The sequence below is a fragment of the Lolium perenne genome, chromosome 1, assembly GCF_019359855.2.
Source record: "Lolium perenne isolate Kyuss_39 chromosome 1, Kyuss_2.0, whole genome shotgun sequence".
Lineage (NCBI taxonomy): Eukaryota > Viridiplantae > Streptophyta > Magnoliopsida > Poales > Poaceae > Lolium > Lolium perenne.
The window spans coordinates 77,138,653-77,157,089 of NC_067244.2; the positions used below are offsets into that span (position 1 = coordinate 77,138,653).

Consider the following 18,437-nt stretch of genomic DNA (forward strand, 5'->3'; position numbering starts at 1 on the left):
ATCAATTGTTATGGCCCAATCGGTTCAATGTAGTGCACCAGCCCATAAAGAAACATATCCGGTCATTGTAGTGCATCGACACATAAACAACTCAGGAATTTCATCCTTTCTACGAGGATATCTTGTATATTCAATAGTCCGACCTCGCTTTTCAAGAGTAAATTCCACCCATTTATATACACAAGCAGCCTTCCGGAATATCAGCCAGGAGCAACAGTTGTTTGGTCAAGAGATAATGATCAGGAAGGAATTAAAATTGCATTTGCTCGGATATGCAAGGGGCTGGCTTCAGAGAAATGAGTGGCCGATCCGGACAAACACGATGGGATGGATAAATAGCTCTGGGCTCTGCGAGCCGGAAAGAGGGCGCGGCCGCTTCAAAGAAAAATGCTCAGATTAGGCCGCGCTTGTCGGGGAACACGTTGTGACGAGATCTGGCCAGTTAGGAAATTGGAGATAAGGGCGGGCAGAGGAGACGAGTAGCAAGGGGATAGTGCCTCGTAACATGGCAGGCTTGACACGGCTTGGCAGCGAGCGAAAGATTGTGTAGCGGCGCGACGTTGAGAGGAATCGAGGGTCCGTTAATTTAGTCCTTCCTATTAATCTCCTGCATTTCGCTGCTTATCCCTTATGCAATACTATTTCCATTCCAAAGCACATTTGTTTAACAATTAATTTTTATGGCTCCCGGTGCAACGCACGGGCAATTTTCCTAGTAAATACCTAAGACAAAGAACCTTATCTGAGGTCACAGCTAATCCTACCGACTCTCCTTTTTGGAAAAGATTGATGGGGGTTAACGATGATTTCCTTAATAGAGGTTTTTTCAAAGTTGGCAATGGAGCAAATACTCTTTTTTGGGAAGACACTTGGTTAGGAAAAGTACCACTAGCCCAGCAATATCCATCTTTATATAATATTGTAAAAACATCCGAAGAATGTAACGGTAGCCCATGTGTTAGCTCAAACACCTCTGAATATTGGTTTCAGAAGGCTGTTGGTGGGTAACAAATGGATTTTGTGGTTACAGTTATGCCAAAAACTTATGATGGTTAATCTAAATGAGGAAAAAGATCGATTTGTTTGGAGTTTGACGACCAATGGCTTGTTTACGGTTAAATCCATGTATGAAGATCTTATGAATGACCACATCTTTCTTGAGAAAATACCTATGGAAAGTTAAAATCCCACTTAAGATAAAAATATTTATGTGGTTTCTGAGTAATAAGGTTTTGCTTACTAAAGATAATTTAGCTAAACGTCGATGAAATGGGTGTACGAAATGTGGTTTTTGCGGGGAGCATGAGACTATTGAACACCTCTTCATAACTTGTCCTTTAGCTAAACTACTCTTTGACGTACGGTCAATTTCACATATGATGTTCCACCTTCAACCAATATTACGAATATGTTTGGTAATTGGTTAAATGGAGTTGATAGACAATCTAATACATTCATCCGTATCGGGGTGTCTGCCTTATGTTGGTCTATATGGAGGGCGAGGAATGATATTATTTTTAACAAAAAATAATCTTTTCACTTTTTGCAGGTTATCCATATGGTGGCACATTGGGTTCAGCTGTGGGCTCTGCTGTCACCAGAGGGGCAGCGGGATGCTATGGCTACTGGCTGCACACGGCTCCAGATGGTCGCTCAGGATATCTTGGGCCAGGCTGGTTGGCGACACACTAGGTGGCTGTATTGATGTGTAGTCTTTTTTTTTTGCTTTGTTTCTTTCGCTGGTTGATTCTTGTATCAATCTTGGGCGATGCTTGAGATATTATAAAACTTTGTACTCGTAACTTTTTAATAAAAGGACGTGTGCATCATCATGATGCAGAAGACGGGGTTTTAATCCCCATTTTTTAAAAAAGCTGGCATCGGCGTACGTCTACACCGACGGCATACCTTCTGCACCGACGGCGTACCTTCTGAACCGATGGTATACTACAGCCGTCGGCATAGATGTGCCCTCGATGTAAAATGTACGAGACACCATCAGACGTCATCAGATGTTATGCCGATTTCAATCGGTGTAGCTGCCATGCGTCATCACCTAGAGGCCACCTAGGAAGGGCTACGCCGACGGTCTGGCCGTCGGCTGTCCAAGAAAATAAAAATAAAAGCTAAACCCACCCAACGGCCCACCTAAGCCCACCTAGAGGCCCACCTAAGCCCACCAGGTGGCCAACCCTAACACCCCCATCGGCTGCTTGGTAGTTTAGCAAACACTTTCCACACCGATGGTACTATTCCAATCTAGCTACCGACCACGCGCGAACGCGGGTTGCCGCTCATCCCCGACGCGGATTGCATGTTGTCGAAGTTCTTATTCTGTGGCACAAAGGAGGACGTCATGTTTGGTGCGTTTGGCTCGGAGGATGGCGTTGTGGTCGACACAAAAGAGGGTGTCCTGGTTGGTGCAGGTTGCCGCTCTTCCAACCTTCAAGAGCACGCGCTTAGCACTGAGGAGGGCGTCGTGGTCGGCGCGGAGGATGGCCATCCGTCGTGGCGCGTCGGGAGGATTCGGGAGGCAACCTGCCATGAAGCGCCGAGAGAAGAGGGACTCATGGATGTGGGCATAGTGGAGAAGAAGGCCTCAGAGCCGCTAGTCTGTCCTGGTGGCCGGTGCCACCTCGCCACAAACGTTGCAGCCTCGTCCCTCCAGTTGGGGATTCTTGGCCTGCAGCCTTCGATCTAGTGCAGGGGGCTAAGGGGAGGGTGGAGATTGGCTGTAGGGACATAGGGACGGGGGAGGGGAGGAGGTCTAGGGCAGGGGATGTGGCAGCTTCGACGGGCAAGGGAAGGAGAAGCGTCGGTGTGAAGGGGGAGATGGGTTCGCACGCGTGGAGGCATAGTAGGGTGAAAGGACACTTATGCCAACGGGGAGGGCATCGTGCGAGTCGTGGGCATCGTGTGTGAATAGACGGTTTTAAAACTTTACGAGATGTGCTTAAACAAATATAGAATAAAACTAACACTTAATTTATCATACACAAAACCTCTACGGTTCACCTATGTGCACCAACAACTTATGCTAAGCAAGACAAGCAAGTGAGTGATAACAAGATATATAACTTGAAGCACGAAGGTTATCAAAAAGTAAAGTGCATAATTAAAGAGCTCGGGTATAGAAACAACCGAGGAACACGAAGATGACGATGTATCCCGAAGTTCAAACTCTTATGAGTGGTACTCTCCGTTGGAATGGTGTGGAGGTCAAAGCACTCCAAACACCACGAAGGCCTCAGTTTATTCTCCTCAAGCAATCCCACCAGAAGGGAAGTCCTCAATCCACTATGGGACCCTTGAGGGTGGTCACAAACCCGTACAAGATTGGAGAAATTTCCACAACTTAATTGGAGGCTTCCAAGAAATCGCCACGAAGGCTTCACGCTTGAAGAATCTCCACAAATTAATTGGCGTCCCCAAGAACACCACAAAGTCACAAAGCCGTATGGGGTCCAAAGACCTAAGAGGAATAAACTCCGGGTACAAGCACCTGAAAGAAATACTCGCAAACTTTCACTTCCACGTATCACCGTGGAGAACTCAAACCGATGCACCAAATGCAATGGCAAGTCCCTCACTCTACAAGTTCACCAAAGCTACAAAATCTATTAGAGAGGATGAACAAAGGAGGAGAACACCAAATATCTCCAAATCCAGATCTAGGGATTTCCTCACAACAAGGGGTTTTTGATTGGTAGGATTGTAGATCTAGATCTCCTCTCCCTTTTCCCTCAAATAGGTGAAAGAATCATGTAGGGATTGGGGATAAAGGAAGCTCAAGGAGGTAAATAATGGAGGTGAAAAACGTCCTCAAGAACTTGGGAGAGTTTGGGGAAGAAGACCCCTTAAATACCCCCATGGAATCTAATCGTTGAAAAGAGCGCAACAATTTTTTCCGCAATCAGGAATGGCTAGCCTGGCTGGACCAATACGAGAGTACGCTCCAGGGAGCACTGGATTTACCCGGATTGGTCTGGGCTAGCCAGACCACTTCGGCGGCTGCGCAGGAACATAACCAAAAATACCATAACTTTCACACCCGGACTCCTAATTTGATGATCTTGAGCTCATTGAAATCACAACAACAAGCTCTACAATGTAGTGCAGATCAATATCATATTCCAACAAAGGACTACAAAACCAAATGAAGAAATGTTTAACCTATCTATAAGAGACAAACCGGTAAAACCTCATATATCGCAAATGCAATAAATTAAGTTAGAAAACTCTGATTTTGGTGAAACCAATTTTGTTGGAAAGAGGATAAAAATATAAGAATAAGTGGGGTATATTTTTACATGAATTAAGGGGTGGAAACTCTCAATCAAATAATATAGGGAAAACTCCAATACCAAAAACGCAACAAGTATTTCATGTGAAATCCGTTTTCGATGAATTAGAGTTTTTCATGGAAATAAACACAAGCTCTAAAACACTACATGGATAAGATAGAAATAAAAAACAAGAAATATGATGCCAAATATGCAAAGTTTTGAGCTTTGTCTGAATGATACGATCAAGTTACTCACTCGAGAGCCCTCTTGATAGTATGGCCAACTATCCTATAATCCGGTCTCCCAACTAGACCACGAGACCGGTAAGGAAGACATTCTATAAAGAGCAAGCCTTAAGCTTACGTATTCCACTTGAGCTATATGATGAAGATCTTGACCGCATCAAGATGGAACACCTTTCTTGATTGTGCTTGCTTGATGAAGTCTTGCAGATTTCTCCCACATACTCCACTATGGGAAATATTCTTCTTCGACGCATATTCATATATCTATGATCACCATATGGATGGCAAGCTTCAAGCATATGGAAAGATTCAAGCTCATCTTGAAATTGCACTTTATTTTTTCTTTCTTCATAGTGTTGATATCTTTAAGATACACATGATAGCTCACTCCATCCTCTTCTTCTTCAGGACATACTGGTCATTTGATCTTCTGAGTTTTCTTCTTATTGCAACCTTAAAGCCAACATATAGTTCAATAATTTCCTATGGACAAATTCTACGAATATAACTCAATGTAAACATTATCCCATATATTTGTTATTAATTACCAAAACCACACATGGGGCTCTGATGAGTGCAGAGAGCACGCCGTTGGGGAACCCAAGAGGAAGGTATGGTGAGAACAGTGTAGCAAATTTTTCCTCAGTAAGAAATCAAGGTTTAATCGACCAGTAGGAGAAATGCGTGACTTCTAAAGGTGTTGCTAACTGACTTGTGGCAGGACGCCCTACCGGCTTCAGCAACAATGTGGAACCTGCACACAACACAACCAAAATACTTTGCCCCAACTTACAGTGAGGTTGTCAATCTCACCGGTTTTGCTGAACACAAAGGATTAAATGTATAGTGTGGAAAGAGATGTTTGCTTGCAGTGAAATTAAAGCGAACATTGCTTGCAGTAAGTAAACATAACATGATGATTTTATCAGTGTGAAAGAAAGGACTGGGGTCCACAACTCACTAGAGGTGTCTCTCCATAAAGATAAATAACATGCTGGGTGAACAAACTACAGCTGGCAATTGACAGAATAAAGACTATACATGACAAGATAATTACTATGAGATTCATTCGGGCATTACAACATAATACATAAACCATAATCCAACTGCATCTATGATTAATAATTCACCTTCAGGTTATCATCCGAACCCTTCCAGTATTAAGTTGTAAGCAACAGATTATTGCATTAAGCAATGTGTGTAAAGTAAACAATAGAATTATCCTTAGACAAAATATTGTTGTTTTCTCCCTAGTAGCAACATCACATCTACAACCTTAGAAGTTATTGTCACTCTTCCAGAAAACTAGATGCATGAACCCACTATCGAGCATAAATACTCCCTCTTGGAGTTGCAATCATTTACTTGGACAAAGCATCTACTAGCAATGGAGAGCATGCAAGATCATGAATAAATATGATAAGTATACAATCGATCTCAACATAGTATTCAATATTCATCGGATCCTAGCAAACACAACATGTAGCATTACATAAAGATGATCTTGATCATGATAGGCAGCTCACAAGATCTAAACACGAGGCACAAATTGAAGAAGACAACCATCTAGCTACTACTATGGACCCGTAGTCCAGAGATGAACTACTCATGCATCACTTCGGAGGCGGGCATGGTGATGTAGAGGCCTCTGGTGATGATCTCCCTCTCCGGCGGGGCACCGGGAAGAGCTTCAGAACCCTCCCGAGCTAGGGTCGGCGATGGCAGCCGCGACGGAACTTTTCATGGATAGAGGCTTGGATGTTTAGATTTTTCCCGAGATCGTGAATAAATAGGCGAAATGGCGAGGTCGGTGGACGCCTGGGGGGCCCACACCACCCCTTGGCGCGGCCAGGACCTGGGCCGCACCTAGGGCTGGTCTGGCCGCCCTGTGGCACCCTTCATCTCTCCTCCGGACTCCATCTTCGTTACGGTAAAATAAGAACTTCGGCCTTTTTTTGTCTAATTCCGAGAATATTTCATGTACAACTTTACTGAAATACAAAACAACAGAAAACAGAAAACTGACACTGTGACATCTTGTCAATAGGTTAGTGCCGGAAAATGTATAAAAGTGCAACGAAGTGTAAACAAAACATGTAGAAATTGGTGTAAAACAAACATGGAACATAAAAAATTATAGATACGTTTGCAACTTATCAGGCTCCATGCACTTTCATAGGGGTCCAACAACATGTGGGTGCATGGTCTAGCGAACTCGTTGGGTGGGTGGCGTCCTGGTACGCTCAGGCCATTGGATTTGTAGGAAACGAATGGATGAGATCATTTTCAGTGGGGTGATTCGTGGGTTGTTGTTTCATGTGATCTACTTGGCTAGATGTGTGTTTCTTCAGCGAGGGTTCTGGCCATAGTTTGATCCAGACGTAGAAAATTCAAAACAAAATCAGAAAAATTGAGAACCTGCGCTCATGTGTGTTTTGGGATGGCAAGCAATGTTGATGTTGGGGCTTTTAATTGTCTTTGCACAACAAATCCATTTGTTATTTTTTCTAAGTGCCAAAAATGGTTTCTTTTGTGAAGCGCCTACCAAAAAACCATTCTAAAATTGGACCACCCAAATTTTGAAGAATAATAGACCGCATTGTGTGTACAAATCACCAATTGGTTGCATCTCAAAATATTTCTAGGTACCTCTCACTGAAAAAGAGAAATACTATCGATTCAACTAGAAGGGGGCCAAATTTGCACTACATGTGCTTGATAATTTGCTCAGGATTTTTTTAAATCATCTTTAGGTTCACAACTATCTATTTCTTCATAGATTCACAAAGAAGTTTACAATATTATACCCTTATGCAACAAAGGTGATGCCCGTCATTGAAATAGAAGCATTAATTAGAAAAGGAGATACGTCGATGGGATTGCCGTCATCATATACCTATGACAACGGTCGTCGGTGCACAGCTAACTCTGTCACTCGCCCACTAGTCACCAAACCCTGTTCCGACGGCTAGAGATACACCGATAGCCGATGTTAGGGTAGGGGAGTTATGCCGATGGCCAAAGCTCGTTGTCGGCTGATGCATGTAAAATGCATGCATGAACTTTGTAGTTTGTTGACACATATTCCCACATATTTGCAACATATATGATGTTATATCTATGTTTTATATTTATTTTTGGGTATTTACCAATGATTTCCTTTATTTTGGTTATAACCCTACAGGACAGGAAAACTTCTTTTTTTGTATTTTTACCTTTCATGAACCTAAACGAAGTCAAATGGAGCTATGATTTTGGGGATATCAATATTTCATTAAGAGAAGCATCTGAAACACTTGGACCTCCCGAGAAGGGCCAGGAGGGCCAGGAGGGCCAAAAGAGCCGAGCTGGTGCGCCCAGTTAGGATGGACGCGCCACCTAGGGCCTTTGCCTCCTATGTCGTCGGATTCACTTAATTCTTTCGTCCACGGACTATGTTTGACCTAAAAAATCTCTATATAAAGGACTTTCCAAGGCATCCTTGAGGAGAGCGCTACAAAAATACTGAAACGCCAAAATAGAGCTAGAACCAGCGAAGATTGGATGGGGAAACTCAGTCGGAGCCACCGACAGAGGGATCTGTACCTTCTCCAACGTCTCCACCATCGTCACCATGATGAAAAGGGAGTAGTCCACCTCTGGACTATGAATTTGTGGCAGTAGCTTGATCTATTTCTCTCTTGTTCTTCATAGATCTAGTACCATATGAGCTGCCCAACATGATTATGATCATATATGTAATTCCTATATGGTGGATCTTTATTGTACCATTTGATATATGAGGTTGAAACCTATTATGTGTAAGATGTATTGATAGATGCATATCATGTACCTCGTTCTTAAGTACTAGTTCTGATCCAACTTTTATGCAAGAGCATTTGTGGGGAGAAGTGTGTATTAGATGGAGTAGTTTGGTGCTAGTGATTGAATAGTGACAACGAATTCAAGATCTACTATGATATTTACCTTTTTGCTGCCTCACTAGGGATAAAGTGAATTCATGTGCGGCTATAATTATTATGTCACAGCTTGATAATCTTGTTTGTTCAAGCTAGCACATTTGTGATATAAATGTTATGTCAAATTACTTAAGGCTATCTCTATTGATTCTTAATTCAAGATTGCTTGGAGCTTGAGGAGTATAAGATGAGGTGTTGCATCATCTCATCATCTCTATGTTAGGACGTGATGTCCATATGAATGTTTATCAATCACATATTGAAGTTTCACAAATATTATGTGTTTGATAAATTCTTTGTGTCCACTACAACTTAAAAAAAGAGCAGACAAGTGAACCTATGAACCGTGGTCCATTTTAAACCATAAAAAACACATTTCCAACACAACTATCACACTTTATATTTTCTGCTATTTATTATTTCGAAAATACAAAAATACTTTCTTCACTTGCAAATACATAAAACCCAAAAATAACCATCTCTTCATTGCCTTTATCTTGCTTGCTTAATTTACTTACTTTATTATATTTCATATTAACTCTTATGCTTGACAACCACACGATAAACTTGGGGATACAAGACAAAAACTTTGTTTTGCAGGTTGCTAGAAGAGAAGAAGAAGAAATAATCTCTTACCCGAGATTTCGATATAAACCCTCAAGTTACCCTTGTGGGAAAAATAACTTGCTACAACACTCTGCACTTGAAGTCCCAACGAGTTGGTACACACAGAATTATTGCCATCATCGGTGTAGATCAGGCTATACCGACAACTTTTCTACGTGGATGACCATGCTACAAGTCTAGCTTTAATTTTGAGGACCTACGCCAAGGGCCTCGATAAACGCCGTCATCGTAGGGTTCGGCCATCTGCGTCTAGCCTATTTCTTGTATTGAATGAGGGTGAGCTCATGAAGTCGGCAGGAGAAATTTGTGATCTAATCTTAGACTAGTCCCAATGAGAGTATCATAAGTAGTATCATGCATGCCATGTTGGCAAAAATCTGATGTGTCACATCAATTAATGAAGTGAGAGATGAGAGTAGTATCATAATATGACACCGTATCATGACACATAAACTAGAAAACTTCATTACAAATACATCATGTACACACATTTGCATTAAGATTCTACAAAACATTAAATATGACATAAATATGATACCATATTATGATATTATGCATTGTGAAGGTGGTATCACAAACTAGTATCATGCACTTGATACTAGTATATGATACTTTCCATTGTGACTAGTCTAAGCATCACTGGGATTTCACGCCTGAAGTTAAGCCTCTCAACCCAGTGCAGCAACATGTTATCAAATGGGAACTACCACCACCAGACTATGTGAAAGTAAATTTCGACGCATCGTTTTGTCCCGGAAGCGCATGATGGAGCTTTTGGATAAATCATCCGTTCTGATGAGGGCGAGTTTATCGCACCGATGTCTTGATTCGTGACGCGCGAAACCTGAGCTTTCTGTATTTTAACCATGCAGACTTTGTTTACTGCAGCCGAGATTGTAGTAATCTACATTGACTGCAGCCTAGGTTTAGCGCATAGTCTGGCAAAGTTTGGTTACCAGGACACTGCTCCATCATCCATTTGTATGGACACTGCTTCGGACTTGTAATTGGTTTGCTCGCCAGCAATATTGCTGAGCAGCAGGTTTAGTGGAATATAGTTTCCTCTTCAAAAAAAAAAAAAAAAAAAACTACAGTGAAAACGAAGCACGCGCCAAAATTTCAATGAAACAAAATCCAGCATCTACATTGACTCGTGTGCTGAGCGCTCGCTAAATTCAACAGCCTAAGTATAGGTTACACATATCCCAAGCAAATATGAACCATACTCGCAAAAAAAAAAAAAAAAGCAAATATGAACCAGAAGAAAAAAAAAAAGGGCAAATATCTCAGTATAGTGAGATAAACATATAAACAAGTTAGATTAGACTCTAGAAAGGGAATATGCCATATTCTGCTTCCCTCAAATACCTCACACCGCACTACCGACTACCAGCATCCACATATTCCATCGCATCACTCGTGACATAGCATATTTTTTGTGGGGACCGTTCCTTTCAGAAAGAAAGACTCCATCCTTTGCAAATGAACGTTTCTTCTTTTTTGGAACTCGTCTAGCTGGTATTACGTGAAAGCAACGTCAAGAATCTTCGACGCTGAGAGTTAGAAAAAGAACGACGATCCTCGACGCCGTAAAAAAGGTGTAGGTTGTGAAAGTAACTTCGATGGGAACATCTCCAGAACAATACTCCATGACCATCTGTCTCATGTAACTTATCTTAAATTTATCTGAATTACTAGCTAGCTTACCCGCTCTCTCCTCCCTCTCCTCTCCCTTCTCCTCCCCCTTCTCCTCCCACCGCTTCTGAGATTTGACTTCTGCCGACCGGGCTGATCCCGAGCTTTCTTCCCCGGCCTAGCCAGCCGGAGATGGAAGAGGAGAGGCGCCGGAGTAGATTTTAGGAGAAATAGGTTTTCGGCTATTTGCCTGTTTTTAGAAGTAGGGCAGCTGGATCTCTGGCTAGGATCTAGCTCTTCTGGCGGTGGATCGGCGGTGGCGAGCTCCAACGGTGGGAGCAACTGCGGCGGGCCTTCTGCTCCAGAATCTCCTTCAATAAAGGGCCCAGTAGATGTCTCTATCTGTGCAGATGTTTGGTGACTGCTCTACTCCTCCTGGCTGGCCGTGGCGGCAGGGGGGAGAAGCACGGCGGTGTACAAGGTTTCAGTAGCCTCTGTTCCCTGGCCGGCCATGGTGGCGAGGGGGCAACTGGCTTGGCTGATGATTTTTCTTCCCCTGCAAAGAATGAGACTAGTAGGGCTAGCTGGTGCTATCTGCTCATGGGCCGCACAGCCCTGTCTCTTTCTCTGTCCGGCCATGGAGGCGAGGGGATAAGAAGGGGATATGCGGTATTCTCGACCAGGTGGCGCCAACTCTATCTCTGGTGGTTCTTTGACAAGCACAACCACACATTCGGCACCATGGCCGCTGCGATCTATGACCGACAAGGCGGTTGCTACTCAACCTCCATGATGGAGGCCTCTCTTTGTCCCTGTTGGAGCTCGACGCCTCCTCGCAGCCAAGTGATTCGTTCCCGACGGCTTGGAGGTAGCCAGCGTAGGCGATTTTTCGCCGGAAGAAGGATTTCAAGCAACTTCTCCCAGTTCCTCGGCGGCGATGCTTCGAGGATGCCAGCGAGCGGTGGCGGTGAAGCTCCAGGACCTGATTGCTTTTTTCAAGTTCTGTTCTGGGGTGTGTTTTATAATTTTGCGGACCCTATCCTCAAATACTAGGTTCTTTAGGACGAGTGTTGTTAAGGGCCCGTATGCAATTTGTACCCGTCACGTGTCACTTTAATGGAATGCCACCTTCTCTTTAATTTTTTTTATCTAAATTTAGATAGATCTAACTTTGTATAAATTTATATGTACCTAGACACTAGGTACACTTAAATTTAGACAAAGTTGAGACATGTTTCATTTTTTCGATAATGGGTATTTTATTACTTTGATAAGCAATTACACCCGGTCTCTACATAGTCAAGATGCACATAGCCGTTCCATGGTCTCAAATATCTCAACATGAAAACAAAAATACGAATTATATATCAATCATGAGTAATTTTAAAACGTCTAGGCTAGAAGTGGTGGTCCAATCTTTAGATTATGCTGTCATCCATGTAAGGAAAAAGTATCCCTCGTCGTATCCTCCAACCGTGTACAGACCTCCGTAAAGAGGTCGCGGTTCTCCACTCTCTGCAGCGCAGACCATGAACGGAGAATAGCGATACATATGTAATTAACCCGCATGAGAGAACAATTCTTATTAGTAATTTTTTTGTCATTTCTACATAGCCATAGCGACTAGATACCGACAAGCGCTCCCACCTTAATAAGCATTCTAAACTTGTGATCAATACCATGAAGGCAATTACTAAAAATATTGGCCACACTAGTCGAAGGATATAGATCAGATGCTACTTGGATGCATGATCATATAGATCTGTCAAAGCGGCACTGGAAGAAAAGTGTTTAATCGTGAGACATGTTTCATGGGACGAAGGGAGTAATCTGCATCTCTCTTAGACATAACGTAAATAGTATATATAAAAGCATTAGTTAGTTCTTGCTTCACCCCCTAGAAAAGGTAGGTCTTGCTTCTTGCCATAATCAAGTGTTCTCTAAATTTTAAATGAAAATCCAACACATGTTAACTATGTTAGGAGAAACAAACATGTCCACACCAATAATTCTTTTAACCTTTGCAACTTTAGATTTTGTTGCAACAAAATATGTGCTTTTGTCTCAAGTTATGCTAGGAATTTATGCTAAATGTTGTTATTAAATGTCATTATCTGATTCATCAACTTTGCAGGTTAATGAGGTCACCACTGGTCTAGCAAAATCCCAACTGGCTAGTAGATCTTCCTTTATTTGGGATGATGTTTCCTCGACTTTGTTTCATCTATCATAGTAGATAATGCAGTTGTGAATAAAGTCATCTTGCCGTACATAAAAATTATGCACCGACAAGGAATTAGACATTCGACTCTTATGTTGTACTCCCTCCAACTAAATTTACGACACTTATTATGGATCAGAGGGAGTACATGTTATTTCAAGACTTATATTCAAAAAGGTTCTCAAGATCTTATGCTCTCGGTTAAAGAAAAATGACATTCTCGATTCATCCTCTATGTAAGGTTTCATGGACAAAGGATAAATCTTGTGCGAAAAAACAGATTTGGTGCTTCAAAAATGTTTTTTTGATTGAGTTTTATTTCAATGCCTAGGACATGGCATACGTGCTAACGGATTTACTGTTCACTCCAGGAGCATATGCTCCTATGAGCCAAAATTCTTCAACCATTTAAATAAGACAACAAATATTTTTGAACTCATATCTTTTCATCCCTTGTAATTGTGAGAATTAGTACTCTCGATCCATAATACTTGTCGCTGATATGGATGTATCTAGATATATTTTAGCTCTGGATTAACGATAATTAATATGGATCATGGCGAGTATTACATTTTAACTAAAATCCACAAAGAAATCATATGATCCAGAGATCATGTTTTTTTAGACTTGGAAACTAAAATTCTAGCTAACAGAAGTAAGCGAAGTTTTAATACGTGGTTTCACTAAAAGAAGACAGCCATTGCCTCATTTGCACACATCTTAATTTACCTCCGTGTTATGCACGGTCAAGTTAGGTTTCTTGACCTCATTTGCTTTGTCTTGTAAAACTGAGAACAATCTACATTGTGTTCTCTTACACGTAAAGAGATACTAACATAAAACAAGCAGCCAAGTCTTAATATGTGGCTTCACTAAAAGAAAACTGACATCATCTTATTTGTACACATATTAGTCAACCTCCGTGTTATGCACGGGGAAGTTAGTTTTCTTGATCACATTGGCTTTGTCTTGTTAAAACCATCTCCATTTGTCTAAGTCCAATGCTTGTTAATTTATCCATTGTCATGGATATGTAGAGCTTACTTGCCCACCACCTCCACCACCCTTGACCGAGGAGGGAGGCACAACACAACCCAACAACAACCGGCCTTGGGTGTTGGCGATTCCCACACATCTTGCCCAACCACACATGTGCCATGGGGCTCCTCTTGTAATTGCTGTATACCCAACCACCACTTCCTCCAAAGACCCTCTTAACCAAACAAACAAGCAAGGCGCAGCAACCGCAGCACACCGATCCCCATTTCATTCCATTCCATTCCATTCCATTCCCCAAAGAAATCAGACGATGAAGAGGGAGGGATTCCAGCACGGCGCCGTCAGGGTCCACCGCAACAAGCTGCTGCGGATCGCCGACGGCGACGCGGCCAGGGCGGTGGGCGCGTACGCCAGGGCGCCCTCCAAGCCGACCAACGCGTCCAGGAGCACGGGCAAGTGCCGCCGGCCGCGCTGCGGCGGGTGCCACGAGCACCCGGTCACCAAGGCCCGGGACAAGGCAAAGGGCGCGCACAAGCTGCGCGCCAGCGACGTCGCGCTCAACCACCGCCTCGTCTCCTGGCGCGTCGTCGACGGCGCCGGGTCCTGTGCGGCCGGCACGGGCATACCGGACTACAAGGGCGCGTCGGCGTCGGCCGTGCTTTCCTACCTGGCCGGAGGCAACAGCTGGCACGAGGAGGACGACGAGGACGGCGCCGATCTCGAATCCACCCCGCGGGGGCTCTCCGACCTGTACGACCTCATCGTCGGCCTCCAGGCCGACGCCCCTGCGCCCGGCGGCAAAGAAGCCGACTTTGTGGCGCCTGCCAATAACATAGCTGTAGGAGACATTAATGATGCAATTGAGGAGCAGGATGCCGATGGGGATGCCGACGAGGAGGACGACATGGGGTTCTGCATGGTGGGCATCACCATCGCGCTGGAGTTCTCCGACGGGGAGGAGGACTGGATTGTGGTGGAGGAGATCCCATCGACCTGATCTCATCTCATTCAATTTGCAAATAATAAGAAGAGGTCAGCCATATCCCTGTGTTGTATAATTCCCATGTGCAGGTGGTGTGTACATACTGTTCCTCTGTTAATTGTGTCCTTGTGTATATGTCAGTGTATCATCTAATTGTCTTCCCCCATGGATTATGCATGATTCGAACATGAATTTATCATTTGTGAATAAAATGGAGAAGGGATTCTTCTTCAGATCTTGCTTCCTTCTGCCTGGTTGAATCATAATGTGTGTGCCTATGCGATTCAAAATTTCTGGTTGGATTTCCTTCTTAAGTATCCTGATCTCAAGTCTGATCAGCTCTTGGTGTGGGAAATTGGTTGAATTCAGTTCTTGTTATGGCTATGTTTGGTGAAGAATGCGAGATGCAACCGACTATTTTCCCCCAATCATTCGTTTTTTTTTTCCTTGTGCGAATTCTTGACAATTTTTCCTTCTGAAAGTTTCCTGGCGTTCAGATCATAGGTATGCATGATGTTTCGTAACAGTCTCTGAAGCTCCTCATTTCGTGTACGTTCTCTTTCGTTCCTTTCTGGTCGATATCAACGTCTACTTACTGTACGTTTCCTCTTTCTGAATTGTTTGATCCACGCAAGCGTTAATCACTTTTGCAATCTAAAGGAGAAAAAAGGGGGCTTCATCTTTACAGCTTATACATTGCGTCCAGCAAACTGGCTTACCAAATTTCAGCGGATACATGGTCACTGTCACCATATCATTGGATGGTTGTGTTTCAACGGTTCAAATGGAACGCGTCTTTTGAACTTTTAAAATATTGTGATTGACGAAGGTATACGTAGCTATATAATAATGGCCACGGGTAGACATCATCACAAACGAAAAGACCTGTATCGGTGCACATTAAAGAAGGACAAGGTTGCATTACCTGTTTTTTCACTACTAGACTGAAACATTAGCAAATCACTAGCGCTCACCCTTACCATGTTCTCCTAGCTTACGCGAGCCATCTCTTCCGATCCCTACTGTAGCAGCAAAGGAACAAACAAAAAGATAGATGACATGAACACCGAAGGACCTTGAGGGTGTGAGTTACAGGGAGAGTGTTCTTTCCTTGAGAGTTCAGTGGCTTTTTATTGCTTAATAATGTAAGGAATACAAAAAACACCAGGAGGCCATTCTAGCCAAATCTGGCGGCCAATACTAGCAGAAACAAAACAACGAGCCTGTAAATGAGCTTCAGAGCTAGAAGCTCTATTTCCATGCTTAAACAAAACAGCAGCAAATACTCGCAACTCGCTGCTGAAGAAGAGCTTCCTCACCCAGAGGAGGCGTGCTGCATCATCTGGATGCACGCGGAGAAGGCCGGTGCCCAACTGTTCTACGACTGCTGCTTGAGGTGATTGGCGCTGTCCACCCGCCTGGTGCAGCGGTTGGTGACTTCCATATTTACCCTGCACCCACAGGTGTGGCGGTCACCGCATCCTCAAGCTTCACCCTACTCTGCTGAGATACATGGACAGTAGCTGAGGCGGCACGGTAGGAGGGGGAGGCAGCAACACCCAAAAAGCATACAAGTTCATTATGTTATCCTCGCGATCAATCGATAATTCCTGATGTCTTCCATACCTATATCTATCAAATTTGAAAGGCTTGAAGGAACATAACAAATAGTATGCAAAATGAGATTCGATAATTGTGCAGTGAAATAATAATGCCATTCATCTCTTGCTAAGGTTTGCCTTGTTTATAAAGACTAAGCGGTAGGCAGTGACATGAACTCATTGGTCCTTTGGTAGATCAGTTGATAAGAGTTCCTTATTTATAAGGTTATTTATTTTTTTTCGATAAGGGGGAGACCCCAGCCTCTGCATCAATTGATGTATGCGGCCTCTTATTAAACTTATTAAAAGGTCTGAGTTACAATCTTAAACCAATTCATGGATCACATAAAGTTTCCACATGGATCAGCCATCTAAAAATAAAGAGTAAAACAAGCCGCCACAAGATCTTCATGTGAGCCGCCTTTCAGTACGCCAACCGCACCGGCTGTATATATCCCGTGCTACCGTCGCCAAGCGGTTGCACCCAATATCCATGTCCAGGCGCGCATCCTCCGGCTGGAGATAAGACCACATATGGATCCAATGGGTAACTAGTGGAATAACCTGCAGAAATGATGGGAAACTTTTTTTTGTTAAAGATAAAATAGTTGCGGACATTCCATATTGCCCAAAGTAAAGCGCACACACCAACTCTAATGTCGCCTTTGTTTTTTTAGTTACACCATTTAACCAATTTCCAAACAGATTAGTCACATTAGCCGGAGGTGGAATATTAAAGGTCGTGTAAACAATACGCCAAAGGATCTTTGCAAACGGACAAGTAAAAAAATAAATGCTGAATTGTCTCATCTTGATCACAAAAACAACATTTAGAACACCCCTGCCAGTTACGCTTCTTGAGATTATCTTTTGTGAAAATGACCCTCTTGAGAAAGAACCACATAAAAATTCGAAGTTTTAGTGGAACCTTGATTTTCCAAATATACTTCTTGAAATCACCAACAGGGCCATCAAGCAAATCAAGGTACATAGATTTTACCGAAAACTGACATAACGCTGTAAGATTCCAATGAAAAACATCATCATTTTCTGAGATTTGAACTCCCATCAGACGTACAACAAGATGAACCCATCTATCCCACCTATTACCCGAGAGCGCTCGCCTAAACCCAATATTTATGGGAGTCGAATTACGAACATGAGCTACCGTAACATTAGTCTGATTGACAATGCAATACAAAGACGGATATTGCTCGCAAAGAGGTCTATCCCCAAGCCAAACGTCTTCCCAAAATCTAGTTTTCTGTCCATTCCCTACCTCCATCGACCCTCTCATAAAGAAATCATCTTTCACACCCATTAACCCTTTCCAGAACGGTGAGTCTGATGGTTTCGCAGCTATTTGAGATAAGGTTTTGTCTTTTAGATACTTATTCTGTAGCAATTCTTGCCAAACACCTTGCTCATTTATAAGTTTAAAAAGCCATTTGCTAAGGAGGCTCTTGTTCTTTAACTCGAGCACCTCCATGCCAAACCCCCCTGGTCCTTTGGCCTACATATAATCTCCCATTTTGTTAATCGATATTTTCTCTTATGTCCATCACTTTGCCAAAAAAAACGGGATCGAAAGAAGTCTAACCTTTTCCTAACCCCAACCGGAATCTGAAGAAAAGACAGCATGAACATCGGTAGACTCGTGAGGACATAATTGATAAGTGTTAAACGATCTCCATAAGTGAGGACAGAATTGATAAGGTTATTTCTAGTGTAGCTTAGCGGATATGAGAGCTTTCTCAGCTTTTGTTTACGGAAAAGAGGAATTTTACTGATCTTGCGACCTTTTCATCAAGATGATAAATGTATCGAACACACGTTTTATTATTACAAAGTTAATGAAAAAAGTCCAATGACTCTATAGAAC

General features: G+C 42.9%; 1 protein-coding gene across 1 annotated transcript; it reads left to right on the forward strand.

The window, feature by feature from the left end:
• Positions 1 to 14,035: 14,035 nt before the first annotated feature.
• LOC127293867 (uncharacterized) lies at positions 14,036 to 15,198 on the forward strand. Its single transcript, XM_051323560.2, has one exon. The coding sequence runs from the start codon at positions 14,124 to 14,126 to the stop codon at positions 14,967 to 14,969; it is 846 nt and encodes a 281-aa protein (XP_051179520.1). The 5' UTR covers positions 14,036 to 14,123; the 3' UTR covers positions 14,970 to 15,198.
• Positions 15,199 to 18,437: the final 3,239 nt, after the last annotated feature.

Coding starts and splice junctions, on each gene's coding strand:
- LOC127293867 (XM_051323560.2), top strand. CDS start 14,124: ATGTGCCATGGGGCTCCTCTTGTAATTGCTGTATACCCAACCACCACT.